Raw genomic sequence first — 14,939 nt, forward strand, 5'->3', positions numbered from 1 at the left:
CTGGGTTATGCTCTAATAGCTGTTTCACCAACAGGACGTTAACCCCTGATCTTGTTTCTTCCTTCGTCTTTCCAAAAACCTTAATTTCCCCAGTGTTACTTCCGCCAATATAGCTTGGATCTCAGCACTCTCAAAAATTTACTATTCCTTACAGTCTTAGAACACCTTGCACTCAGTATCATCTTTCCCGTCTCAGACGCAACCTCTACCAGCTGATTACATTGCCCTCTCTTCTGAGGTTCCTCAGACTTTGTCACAAATTGCAAACGTTCCATAAACGTGGGAAACAAAAGCAATATTTCTCGCCTATCCTCTGGATACCTAGGCTTCTGGTGCGCCTATACCAACATGTCATATCCACCCTCCACTTGCCACCCTTCTGTATCCTATTCGAGCGGAACTTCAGCTGGCTGGTTCTTCCTGTTCCAGAATAGTATGTAGACAGCTACTCCTCCAACCAGCTATAATCCTAGCGTCTACGCCTCTTCAATATGTAGATGATCCCGCTTCCAGCCTCCTGACCACTGTCATCCCTCCCTCACACCTCCCTCTACCCACATCAACTTGTCAATCATACTTCCCAGCCCACTCCAACACCTTCAATACATACACCCTTTCTGGCCGGCACCTGCATCATACTGTATTACCCTCGTAGCAGTTATTGGGAACTGACTGCCAGTGACTTGCCAGAAGCACGAGCCTTATCTTCACCATAGCACCATCATCAGCTTCAATGTACGTGTGTTTATGTAGAGACGCTACGGCTTTTATTTTTTTGAAACCTGTCATTTTATTCTTTCTCCCATAAAAGCTATACTGGCCTAACTTCGATAGGCTGAAGAGGAGCAAAGTGTCCGAAGCTTGCGCACCACACGATAATGTGGTGGGAGTGGAATGAATAACAAAGAAAATGGAGTGTCTACGACAAAGTCGTGCATTCGGCCTTTCACAGAATGTGCCTGTGTATAAGAATCTTTCACAACTTATTCGTCTTACTGGGTATACATTTGCGCTCAACACGCCAATGAACCTTACAGGCTGAGTCACCTAACATTACCGCTTGATATATTTCGTAAACCACATCAAATACGGACGAATCGATCCCACAGACCGAACGTGAGGAGAGGGGCTAGTGTAATTGGTTAATACAAACCACAAAAAAATGCACGGAAGTATGTTTTTTAACACAAACCTACGTTTTTTTAAATGGAACCCCGTTAGTGTTGTTAGCACATCTGAACATATAAACAAATACGTAATCAATGCCGTTTGTTGCATTGTAAAATGTTAATTACATCCGGAGATATTGTAACCTAAAGTTGACGCTTGAGTACCACTCCTCCGCTATTCGATCGTGTGTAGCGGAGAGCACCGAATTATGTAGGGATCCAAAGGGAACGGTGATGGACCTTAGGTACAGAAGAGACTGGAACAGCACATTACGTCCACATGCTAACACCTTTTTATTGGTCTCTTTCACTGAAGCACATGTACATTACAATGAGGGGTGAGGTACACGTACACACGTGGTTTCCGTTTTCAATTACGGAATGGAATAGAGTGTGTCCCGACATGTCAGGCCAATAGATGTTCAATGTGGTGGCCATCATTTGCTGCACACAATTACAATCTTTGGCGTAAAGAATGTTGTTCACGCCGCAGTACATCTGGTGTAATGTCGCCGCTGGCTGCCAAAATACGTTGTTTCATATCCTCTGGGGTTGCAGGCACATCACGGTACACATTCTCCTTTAACGTACCCCACAGAAAGAAGTCCAGAGGTGTAAGATCAGGAGAACGGGCTGGCCAATTTATGCGTCCTCCACGTCCTATGAAACGCCCATCGAACATCCTGTCAAGGGTCAGCCTAGTGTTAATTGCGGAATGTGCAGGTGCACCATCATGCTGATACCACATACGTCGACGCGTTTCCAGTGGCACATTTTCGAGCAACGTTGGCAGATCATTCTGTAGAAACGCGATGTATGTTGCAGCTGTTTGGGCCCCTGCAATGAAGTGAGGAGCAATAAGGTGGTCGCCAATGATTCCGCACCATACATTTACAGTCCACGGTCGCTGTCGCTCTACCTGTCTGAGCCAGCGAGGATTGTCCACGGACCAGTAATGCATGTTCCGTAGATTCACTGCCCCGTGGTTTGTGAAACCCGCTTCATCGGTAAACAGGTAGAACTGCAACGCATTCTCTGTTAATGCCCATTGACAGAATTGCACTCGATGATTAAAGTCATCACCATGTAATTGCTGATGTAGCGACACATGAAACGGGTGAAAGCGGTGACGATGCAGTATGCTCATGACACTACTTTGACTCAGTCGACCGGCTCTCGCAATGTCCCGTGTACTCATGTGTGGGTTCATGGCAACAGCAGCTAACACACCAACTGCACCCGCTTCTCCTGTGACGGGCCTGTTACAGACCCGTTTGCGTGCTACGACCATACCTGTTGCATACAGTTGGCGGTAGCTGTTTTGCAATGTGCGGCACGTTGGATGCTCTCTGTCCGGGTACCGTTCTGCATACACCCTGCAGGCTTCAGCTGCATTCCGTCGACACTCGCCATAGATGAGTATCATCTCCGCCTTTTCAGAATTCGAATACACCATGGTCACAGTTCCTACTACACTATCACAGACGTCTGGTAACACGGTGTACTACAGTTGGTCTGCGTGCGAAGACGAATGCAGAATAACAATAGCAGCAAGCGCTACATGCGGACACTGCGACAGCTAGACCAAACCACAACAGTGCACTACAGCCACACTCGTAAACACGGTCGTCATCGTAAACATGTCCCTGCAGATGCTGCTCGCCAACAGTGGCCCGTGTTTGTTACAAGACGCAACTGAATGTCGGAGGTTTCAAGCGTCAACTTTAGGTTACAATATCTCCGGATGTAATTAACATTTTACAATGCAACAAACGGCACTGATTACGTATTTGTTTATATGTTCAGATGTGCTAACAAAACTAACGTGGTCCCATTTTAAAAAAAAACGTAGGTTTGTGTTAAAAAACATACTTCCGTGCATTTTTGTGTGATTTGTATTAAACAATTACACTAGCCCCTCTCCTCACGTTCGGTCTGTGGAATCGGTTCGCCAGTATTTGATGTGGTTTACGAAATATATCCAGCGGTAACGTTAGGTGACTCACTCTGTATACATTGGATGATGTGTAGAATATCAATATCATTCTCCTATGATTTGTACTCTGAACAGGAATAGTGCTCGAGGAAAACGACTATCAGGACTTCTCAGAATGCAGTAGGTAAAGCCGTCATCAAGCTGAAGCCTGGTTTGATCACCACAGTGCTTCGTGAGCCATTGTCCTACTGCAGGTTGTGGTCATTCGCCGTCTTCCTAAACTAACTTACCCAGTTAATAATTGTGGGACACAGTTAATTATTCGGTCTCCGAACAATTCTACAGTTGCAAAATTTTCGATTTCCATAAATCAGAGGTGAAAGAAGAGATAAGTGACAGAAGGAATCTCGGGAGCAATGCCTCAATCCCAAATCTCTGGAGTTGTAATCCCACATTCATCCACTCAGCAGCTGAGGCATATATGTCCCAATTGCATTTATTGCTGCATTATTATCATTACTCTAGGTACAAGTGAGACGAAGTAATTACATTTTTCTGCGTGTTTTGAATGTATGCAAACAGAGTATTAACACTAAATCGTTCATTGTGGTAAAGGTACTTCCAAAATCGTCAGTTACTGTATTTTGTTGTGCTATTTCTCGACTATCTCGTGCTAACGAAACAAACTGGTGACAAATATGCTCCATCACTTTTTTTTACGCTGCGTGATGGGGTCACTAAGTTCACGGAGGAAAGTGAAATATCACAAAGACGAGAATTCAGCCTACATCCTATTTCTTTGTACAGGACGCCTATGGAGTTATGTCAAAAGAGTATATTCTATATGGACGTAGTTAGATATATATATATATATATATATATATATATATATATATATATATATAAAACGTATCCAACGGATCAGTGTATGGACGATCACACCTTCCTCGCTGTCCCCCTTGCTTTATTGCCGATCGTTCTAGTAAATCTGCTTAGAAAGACTTCCTCAACACTTGTGTCAATTTTCCATTAATCTTTCAACGTTGTGCCACATGAGACTTTATTATTCTTCATATTCAGTTATTTGCATGGTAAGATCAAAAGTTTGTCATGACGATTTCAAAAGGTTGTTGAGGTGGTAATGTTGGGATTTCGTGGTAACCATTTTAATGTAGCTTTAAATGCGGCAGAACCAAATACAATCCGAGAATAAGTTGTTCATTAAGAAACCCACACATCTGAACAACAAAATGAGACTCAAGCTCCTTGCTTCTACAACCACACAAGATCCGTGATTGCCTTTTCATGGAGCTGAGATACTGAAAACTTCTGTTGTACAGAGAAATGGAAGTTCCCATTCATGTAAGCTTCAAAAGAATGTGGTCCTAACAGGTATTCTGATCACACAATGGCCCACATAAGGTGAGGTAGGTTCCTTTCCAACTCTTGCTGATAATGGGTACTTTCCTTAGACAATAAAACAATTTTTTCCTGATCAAATAGTGGTATATGGCACATTTATACATAAACAACACTCTTGAGCGAGACATGGCAGAAGTCGCCACAACAAAGTACAGTAGGTTACAAATCGTTGCTCCACACTAATGTCAGATAATTCAGTAACAAACATGGGCCTAAATCCTTTCGTATTCGTATTTTTTCAGTGTGGTCGTGCATTGTTGAAGAAGATGCTTGAAGTCCAACTATTCTTTTGCAAATGATTTTCATTGGAGACTGCTCATCTGATTAAGAGTGGGTGACACACGTTTCCTGTCACTTTTTATTGCCTCCAATATCTGGTCTGTCTTTGAGACAGCCTAAAAATACAGGACATTTATCTCAATCAGGCATGGCTACTTTACGAGGGGGACTGAGGCAAATGGTCTCATCATACGTTACATAGTTTTTCCTATCTGCGGACGTTCATGAACCCACGAATCTTCCACTAATCCCTCCTTTACAAGATGGATTCGGAACTCAAAGACTGCAGTGCTGAAACAAAAATATAATTCTGATAACATTGTTTTTTTCCATGCAGGACTATCAATAAAACCTATTTACTTCCTTATTTTTACTATGTCAAGAGCGATGCAGGGACTTCTTGGGCACCCTGTAGATGAAATAGACGTGCATAGTAACAATGATACCTGTCTTTGTTAATACTCTTACTTTGTGTTGACATGCCGCCTTACATACTTCTGGGTAACTGAACCTGGGTAATGTGGGTAAACGACGCCCAGGCTCGTCATCCAGAGAAGACTTTGGATTCAGCTGCCTGCAGTGTACGGCCACTACCTACTTGCTGTCGTTTTCTTGCAGACGAGGAGTGGCAGCTGGAGGACAGAAGCCATGATACGCTCTCCGTGGACACTGACTGCGTGCAGCTGTTGGTGAACGCCCTGGACCACCCCAGGTGTCCGCTGGAAGACCTGCCACAGGAAACCGTGAAGCAGCGCGAGCGGTGCCGCGAGCAGCTGTGGGACGACGTGGTGCAGAGGTCGCCCCACATACCCGTCACCAGCTACCTGGCCTACACGCAGAGGGTGAACGTCAACCTCTGTCTGCTGGCCTGGATGGCGGTCAACTCGTACAGCATTTGTCAGGACGTCCCGTTTAGTATGCTACAGTCCGTGCACGATGCTCGCTGCTATTTCGATAGTCCCGACGATCAATCATGTCTGCAGTCGAACGCTACAGACGCCATCTGCTCTGTTTCCAGAGCTATTCTGTTGCTAAAGTGTCGCGACTTTTCCTCCATAAGGATTTCCCAAAATTGTACGTTCACTAATTCCGTTTCTGGATTATACCACAGTAGTCGCAGTGTACTGTATCAAAAGGTAACAGAACAAACACTGAACTACAAAAACAGTTTGAACAACGCCACCTTGAAATACAAGGAATTCAAAATCGACAGCTTGAAGCCTTTAGAAATCTCATTTGTACTGGTAAATATAATTTTCCGTTTTTCGACTGCCGGAGTATACTTGTACCTTCCCCAGTTACGCAACTTGCCTGGAAAGATATTCTTGTCCTTTCAGATCACGTGCATAACCCAGATCCTGTGCTCTGAGGTCGTGTATCGTATGGCAGGCGTCCCTGACTTACGTACAGCAGTGCTGATAGACAGCGCCCTCACACTTCTCAGCTGTATCTGGCTGAACTCATTCTGCTACCAGATGTATGCTTGTGTTCGCCATCTCAGGCTTCCTGACCAGCTACTACCTGCTGAAGTAAGCCAGTTATTCCGTCGTGAGGTGCTGTGTGTGTTTATCCCGTGGAGTATAGTATGTGTGGCAGCTGTTGCTTTGGAAAAGACGAGTAAATATTACCTGATCTACAGTCGTATAGTAGTCCTTGCAGGCATTTCAGTGTCTGTGGCATTCAATTTGATTTGTCTCGGACTGGTTGGATACATGTACCTACGTAATCGGTGCTCCATGCGGCAACTCGAAATTGTTGATAACAAGAAATTTGCCACAAAGAAGCAATGTCTTTTTATGTCAGTTAAAGCCATTATATTGAGTGGAACAGGAATTATTATTAGAATTGGGTTCCACCAAGCTCAGGGAATAGCGCAGTTAGTGTACTATATGCATCTAGTTACGATGGTGCAAGGGCCAGTGCTCTTCGTGTGTTTTGTTTGCAATGGAACGACGCTCCCCCTACTGAAGAACAGGATACTTCTTTGGTGGAACCCAACCAACATCCCTGCAGATCTAGAGCTGTGTTCGGCAGCCGAGAGGAATCTGGCCAGGAGAAACAATGAACAGTCTCCCTTTTCAGAATCCTCGCTGTAGCCTCCTTCAGTATTTTTCGCAAATAACTGTCTCCACACTACACTGCATTAATCCCAGCAATAAAAACGGACTGTACCTGGTATGACAATATTAAATGTATTAAATCTGATATCGTACAGCCAGTACTTCTCCTTCCTAACGTCTCCTTCATTTACAACTGTGTGCTTGTTTGTGAGTGGTAGCCTCTGTCTACCTATTCTAATGCACTGCTTACTAAAATTGTTGGGAAATGCTTTGTGTATACAATAGGCTGCGTCAATCACACGGCCTGTTATATACAAGTAAAACGCAGCACGTTGTCGGACGAATTCCCGTTCGTCAGTGTCATCTACCGTGGCGATGGTGCATTTCTGGACACATGTTCGTAGGACGTTTTTTCTCCGTTTTCCTTCGAGGATCTGTCTTTGCAGTTTGTCGGTTTTATTTATGTATAATGTATGATATTAGTATATAACATTATGTCTGAAACAAGGAAATTTTCCATATGTGTGAGAAAGATGTACTTTTACATGTTTTGTAATTCAAGCACCATGACAAGAGACATTCAGATACTTATAAAATCAAAAGAGAGGGGCCAATGACTGAAGTGGTGTGTGCATGAAAGTGTAAATGGGTTTGTTCAGCTTATTAGTGGTTCGATTACATAGAGTGGCTCAAACAGGTATAGTAATAAAGTAACACATGACTTGTTGTGTGAAATGTGGCTTGAAGTGAACGCAAAGTGTCGAATGGCAGAGTTATATGAGATTAGCATTATTGGGTTTGTGAGACAAGATGGTGATTTGTTAAGCTAGAGGTTTGTAAGAGTACTATGGGAGATGTTAAAAGTTAATGTTCCATGTGCCACTCTTGAGCAAGGAAGAACATTACTTAAAGGCGTATTTACAGAAACAGTACTGTGGAAGGATAAACTTGTGCCATAGTAGCTTCACTAGAAGCACACAGTACGCCTAAATTGTCGGATTCGTAATCAATAGAAGATCTCCCATTTGTTCAAATAAAACCTGAGTGAGCAAAGTAAAGGAGTGTCTGTGTGAATTTAGTATCCAGCCCAACTGAAAATCCTGTGATAAATAGTACTACATGGAGTGCTTTTCGTGAATTGTGAAAGTACAGCAATCTTCGCGCACTTACCAAGCACCCGCAGTGTTAACCGCGATTTTCGTACTGGACGCAGTGGAACCAGAGGGAGGCAGGTGTCGGGTGCAGCCCGGCTGGCCGCAGGGGGGCGCCGGCAGCTCAACACATTCTGTAAAACCGTTTGACGAAGATTTGCAGGCCGTGCGCCTCGATGCCGTCAGCGCAGCGCCAAGCCAACCCTGGCCCGCTTTGCGTGACGTCACAAGAGCGCGCCGCGGCCTCCTCTTTAGGTGGTGGCGGCCAGAGCCGACACGGGGCCCAGCCAGACAAGCGTCCTGCACCACCGGGACACGCGTAAAGTCAGCCCGACACAGTGGTCGCCAGCCGAACCTCGACCCGCTGGAAAGTATCGAACCTCATCGCTCGAAAGCCAGTAGGTAACGGCCCTCGTGCTACCTACTTACCCCGAGGCAAGATCCCGAGTTACGACCGCAGTACTAGGGACATTCACAGCCAAGTCCAGGAAATTACTTTCCACTGACTGTACGAAATACACAGTTCAAACTCAACAGGAAGACGGTCACTCAAAAAACATTACTCCCAAATTTGGATAACAAACTGAGATTATCGCTATCCAATTACCCCAGCCAAGTCAGTCATTTGAGTCGGAGGACCACTACCACTTCGCTAACATCACCGAGTTTTCCCTGAGCTACAATTCGCCGTAAACGCCCACACTAATTACTATTTCAACATTCGCAGATAACGACAGGAACGTTCTTAAGCGGTAATGGATGCGCGCAAACGAGAACGCGTTTGGAAACTCGAGAACGCTGTGCGTCGCGACACAGAACTCCGCCCCAGAGCGCCCGCGACCCGCCACGTCGGCCACACGGGCGCCGACGGCCAGCTTTCGATTCCCGAGCTCCGAGCCTCTCCACGAAATCCTTCTACACGTGGGCCTTTCAGCCAATCAGGAGCAGCAGAGGACTGCAAGACCCACCACTGGCCACTCCCTGCTGCTGCTTACAGCCGCTGCTGTCACGTTCTGGTCTTCAAAAAGGCGAACCAGTGAGCAGATATGGGTGGTCAGGGAATCACCTGTTACAACCCTTTCACTCGTGGGGTATCAAGCATTAACTTCTGCAACCGATATACCTATTAAGGGCTTTCCTCTGATATATCTGGGGACAAGCATTCTCGCAGCCGAAACTGCTTGAACTGTTGTTACATGTACGTAGTTATTCGACAGCACACGTGTTACTCAGACGATGTCCCCTGCAAAGTGCATCATGCGTAACTCGCGCCACTGTCGTCAAATGCAGCATTGCCAGAGCGATTCAGACTTGGGATCAGCAGTCTGCACAACCGCCACACTTTGAGACAGGGACGACCAACTCGCATCTGCCGAGGCTAAAGGCACAGAACTCAACGCTGACTGCGAGCGTTCTCAAGCAGGGCGTCCTGTTTCCGATATGCAACAACAATAGTTTTCAGCGCACCAGACTGAAGTAGAGAACTCTGTCTCCAGCAGATCTCCAGAAACGCAACGCTACGCGAACTAGCCGAAAACCCGGACAAGAAACCCGAAGTAAACAGGCAAAGCCGCCACAAACACGATACTCCAATTACAAAAAGTTTACACTCATCCAAATACACCTCACGAAGAACATAGTTTACAACTGGTTGGATGCAGATGCAATTAAAGCACATCTAACACAATTTATGGCACTTTAGCAAACCCTACAATAAACTATAAACTAAGAAGGTGGCAAAGAAACCACCAAATCGTTGTAACCTGCATTAAAACAGTTGCCTGGGCCACCAAGTCTTTCACAAAAAAATCCGAAAAAATTTTCCAACATCACAACACACCCATCAGATATCGAAACCCGAGAGAACAGTTTGAGTTACTTACCGATCTGAAGCAACAGTAACAGAAATCACACCGCACGCCAAACACTAAGCAAAACAGAAACCACACAGACTCACGCTCGCCTTTGTGATAATCAATTTTGACCGTGATATGTTGTTGTTGTGGTCTTCAGTCCTGAGACTGGTTTGATGCAGCTCTCCATGCTACTCTATCCTGTGCAAGCTTCTTCATCTCCCAGTACCTACTGCAACCTACATCCTTCTAAATCTGCTTAGTGTATTCATCTCTTGGTCTCCCTCTACGATTTTTTCCCTCCACGCTGCCCTCCAATGGTAAGTTTGTGATCCCTTGATGCCTCAAAACATGTCCTACCAACCGATCCCTTCTTCTAGTCAAGTTGTGCCACAAACTTCTCTTCTCCCCAATCCTATTCAATACCTCCTCATTAGTTACGTGATCTACCCACCTTACCTTCAGCATTCTTCTGTAGCACCACATTTCGAAAGCTTCTATTCTCTTCTTGTCCAAACTCGTTATCGTCCATGTTTCCCTTCCATACATGGCTACACTCCAGACAAATACTTTCAGAAACGACTTCCTGACACTTAAATCTATACTCGATGTTAACAAATTTCTCTTCTTCAGAAACGATTTCCTTGCCATTGCCAGTCTACATTTTATATCCTCTCTACTTCGACCATCATCCGTTATTTGAATCCCTAAATAGCAAAACTCCTTTACTACTTTAAGTGTCTCATTTCCTAACCTTATTCCCTCAGCATCACCCGATTTAATTTGACTACATTCCATTATCCTCGTTTTGCTTTTGTTGATGTTCATCTTATATCCTCCTTTCAAGACGTACAACATAGCTACCCAGATTCTGAAGCTATACTGAATTTGGCGACTGCATAGCTAACGAATACCTCATATTTATTATGCTGTGAACCACAAAAACTAGGAAAAAACTTAAAACGATCATAAACTCACGAAATCGGATAGTCGAAAAATTCAGATTGATATGTTTTAACACAAAACCTAACGGATCAACTATTCAAACCACTCCTTATAACATATTGTAATCACCAAATAAAAGTGGAAGCAATACAACGTGCTATACCTAAAACTACCCTAAGAAGAAAATAACATAAGAAAGAGAAAGACTCCTGACGTACATAAGAAACAAAATTAAACAGTAGGGAAATTCTATAGATCATACGGCATTAACCAAATGGATATGCTACGATTGGCTTGAACGTTTTCAATGACCTAATAAGAAGAGAAACCCACCAAATGATGCGCGAGGTAATCACAAGAATTAGGTCCCACAATAGCAGTAGTTTTTGGAGAAAAGTTCCAACAGGTCATAGTACACCATTTGCGAACAGCCATCCTTAATAGCAGATGAGAATGTCATTCATTACTGACGACCTCAAAAAAGTTTCTCAAAATTCTAGAAAAACATTCACGGTCATCCACGGTATCCAAAATTTGATGAACCCGACGAAGAAGTAATACTCGAAAATCCGAATGCAACCGCTTAACATCCACTACTTTATAAGATTGACGAATATGAAATGGAAAGAAAGCAGCTCAGAGACTGGAGGCACTGGAAGACAACAAAATAAATCACTCCTTTCACAAGACACCTGCCTCAAACACATCAGACGTTTCTTCATCGCGGCCATGGAACTGAAAATAGTCTCTCTAAAATGGAAGCAAGCTAAAATCAAGATGATTTCCCAACCCGAAAGACCAAAAAACAACACCAAATCATAGGTTACCGTGCTCTCAGTGACAGGGAAAGCTTTCGAGACAGACTAAAAATATTCAAGGAATAGAGCAACATAATCGCTCAAGAACAAGCCGGGTTCAGCGGCAACCACAGCACAGGCGACCCGGTCCCAGGACTGAGCAGCAGAGCGACGCAGGCTGGACGCAACACGGCAGACGCAACGCCAGCACGCTTTCTCGTGGACGGCGAACGCGCCTTCCATTGGTTGTGGCATGCTGGGCTGCTCTTTGAAACGCTACTTTTCAACTTCGCACGCCAAAGTGTGCAGCTTACTAAAAAGGTTGCTGGAAATAGGTAAGTACAAGCGCTGCTTGGTGATCACCATTCGACAAGTATTATGCCAGCCGCAGAGACGTCACGTGGGACAGTCACGTCTCCACTGCTACACACCAACAACACGGCTGACATCGCTAAAGGTCGAGGATCGAAACAACAGCCCTGTACACAGACGACACTGCGTACTGTTGTCACAGCCCGACATGCGGCATAATTAACGAGCAGGTCAGCCCCTTCACAAACAAGCAGGAACCATCGCTAAGCAAGTCGAGTAGATTAAAATACAGTGGATCCACGAAATCTATTCTTCAGCACCAACCTGTGATCTTCAACTACCCCCACTTTAAATAAATATGTATTCCTCACGTCATCTTCAGAGGTACTGTGACAGTCAGTTATAAACAATCAAGAAATACACCAACTGGAAAATAATGTGTTATAACACAGAGACATGTTGTTGCGCCCCTCAGTGTGAAGACTGGTTTTAAAAATAGCTCTCCATTCTATTGTATAACTTGCAGGCCTCTTCATCTCCAAGTACATACTGCAGCCCACATCCATCCCAATCTCCTTACTGTATTCACCACCTGGTCTTCCTCTACGATTTTCACCCACACTTCACTTCAAAACTAAATTGGTTACCTGTCGACGTCTCGGAACGTGTCCTACCAACCGACCCTCCATTTGGTCAAGTTGCGCCTCGCATGTTCCCACGTTTCTCGGTAATCCAAACTTATCTTCCCTGAGGTCAGCGTCTACCAGTTTTTACATTCTTCTGTAAAGAATTTCTGTTAGTATTTTACAACGACGAGTTATTAAATCGATAGTTCAGTAATTTTCACACCTACCAGCAACTGCTTGCTTTGGAATTGATAACATTACATTCTTCTTAAGGTCTGTGGGTACTTGGCCTGTCTCATACGCCGGGCACAACAGGTGGGAGAGCTCCGCCGTGGCCGGCTCTCCCGAGGCTGCCTGTAATCCTGCCAGAAGACTGTTTACTCCCTGGGCCTCGTTTCGACTTAGATATTTCAGAACACTGTCAAATTTGATCTCGTACTGTTACATGTCCCACCTCATTTACATCCATGACCACTTCCCTATCTGTAATATTACCTTCAGTGAGATATAACTGACATAACTACATTAGCAAAAAACAAAACCTATGTGATGTCATGACAGCAGAAATTCTAAATACACTCCTGGAAATTAAAATAAGAACACCGTGAATTCATTGTCCCAGGAAGGGGATACTTTATTGACACATTCCTGGGGTCAGATACATCACATGATCACACTGACAGAACCACAGGCACATAGACACAGGCAACAGAGCATGCACAATGTCGGCACTAGTACAGTGTATATCCACCTTTCGCAGCAATGCAGGCTGCTATTCTCCCATGGAGACGATCGTAGAGATGCTGGATGTAGTCCTGTGGAACGGCTTGCCATGCCATTTCCACCTGGCGCCTCAGTTGGACCAGCGTTCGTGCTGGACGTGCAGACCGCGTGAGACGACGCTTCATCCAGTCCCAAACATGCTCAATGGGGGACAGATCCGGAGATCTTGCTGGCCAGGGTAGTTGACTTACACCTTCTAGAGCACGTTGGGTGGCACGGGATACATGCGGACGTGCATTGTCCTGTTGGAACAGCAAGTTCCCTTGCCGGTCTAGGAATGGTAGAACGATGGGTTCGATGACGGTTTGGATGTACCGTGCACTATTCAGTGTCCCCTCGACGATCACCAGTGGTGTACGGCCAGTGTAGGAGATCGCTCCCCACACCATGATGCCGGGTGTTGGCCCTGTGTGCCTCGGTCGTATGCAGTCCTGATTGTGGCGCTCACCTGCACGGCGCCAAACACGCATACGACCATCATTGGCACCAAGGCAGAAGCGACTCTCATCGCTGAAGACGACACGTCTCCATTCGTCCCTCCATTCACGCCTGTCGCGACACCACTGGAGGCGGGCTGCACGATGTTGGGGCGTGAGCGGAAGACGGCCTAACGGTGAGCGGGACCGTAGCCCAGCTTCATGGAGACGGTTGCGAATGGTCCTCGCCGATACCCCAGGAGCAACAGTGTCCCTAATTTGCTGGGAAGTGGCGGTGCGGTCCCCTACGGCACTGTGTAGGATCCTACGGTCTTGGCGTGCATCTGTGCGTCGCTGCGGTCCGGTCCCAGGTCGACGGGCACGTGCACCTTCCGCCGACCACTGGCGACAACATCGATGTACTGTGGAGACCTCACGCCCCACGTGTTGAGCAATTCGGCGGACGTCCACCCGGCCTCCCGCATGCCCACTATACGCCCTCGCTCAAAGTCCGTCAACTGCACATACGGTTCACGTCCACGCTGTCGCGGCATGCTACCAGTGTTAAAGACTGCGATGGAGCTCCGTATGCCACGGCAAACTGGCTGACACTGACGGCGGCGGTGCACAAATGCTGCGCAGCTAGCGCCATTCGACGGCCAACACCGCGGTTCCTGGTGTGTCCGCTGTGCCGTGCGTGTGGTCATTGCTTGTACAGCCCTCTCGCATTGTCCGGAGCAAGTATGGTGGGTCTGACACACCGGTGTCAATGTGTTCTTTTTTCCATTTCCAGGAGTGTATGTTGTAGCTATGCTATTGACTATGCAAAGACATAGACCACTACACCATTCAGACAGCAGTTTCTCCTACATAACATGGCACTTACCTCTAACTTACACGGTTATGTTACAAATCCCTTCGTATCATACTAGAATGGTTCAAATGGTTCTGAGCACTATGGGACTTAACATCCGTGGTCATGAGTGCCCTAGAACTTAGAGCTACTTAAACCTAACTAACCTAAGGACATCACACACATCCATGCCCGAGGCAGGATTCGAACCCGCGACCGTAGCGGTCACGCGGTTCCAGACTGAAGCGCCCAGAACCGCACGGCCACACCGGCCGGCTTATCATACTAGAGATTAGTTCCTAAGCGTTAGTCTTAAAGACTACTGGTACAATGTAAC

The 14,939-nt window shown here is 45.8% G+C and overlaps 2 protein-coding genes across 2 annotated transcripts in view; one reads left to right on the top strand and one right to left on the bottom strand.

Annotated features, from left to right (window-relative positions):
* LOC126213513 (uncharacterized) overlaps window positions 1-7,924 on the top strand; it is an 84,151-nt gene extending 76,227 nt beyond the window's left edge. The window contains exon 7 of the mRNA XM_049941345.1: window positions 5,425-7,924. Within this exon, the coding sequence (XP_049797302.1) occupies window positions 5,425-6,902 (1,478 nt within the window). The 3' untranslated portion in view covers window positions 6,903-7,924. The remainder of the gene's footprint in view (window positions 1-5,424) is intronic.
* LOC126213515 (poly [ADP-ribose] polymerase tankyrase-1-like) overlaps window positions 1-14,939 on the bottom strand; it is a 586,304-nt gene that overhangs the window by 513,962 nt on the left and 57,403 nt on the right. The window lies entirely within an intron of this gene.

Source organism: Schistocerca nitens, chromosome 11 (assembly GCF_023898315.1).
Source record: "Schistocerca nitens isolate TAMUIC-IGC-003100 chromosome 11, iqSchNite1.1, whole genome shotgun sequence".
Taxonomy (NCBI): Eukaryota; Metazoa; Arthropoda; class Insecta; order Orthoptera; family Acrididae; genus Schistocerca; species Schistocerca nitens.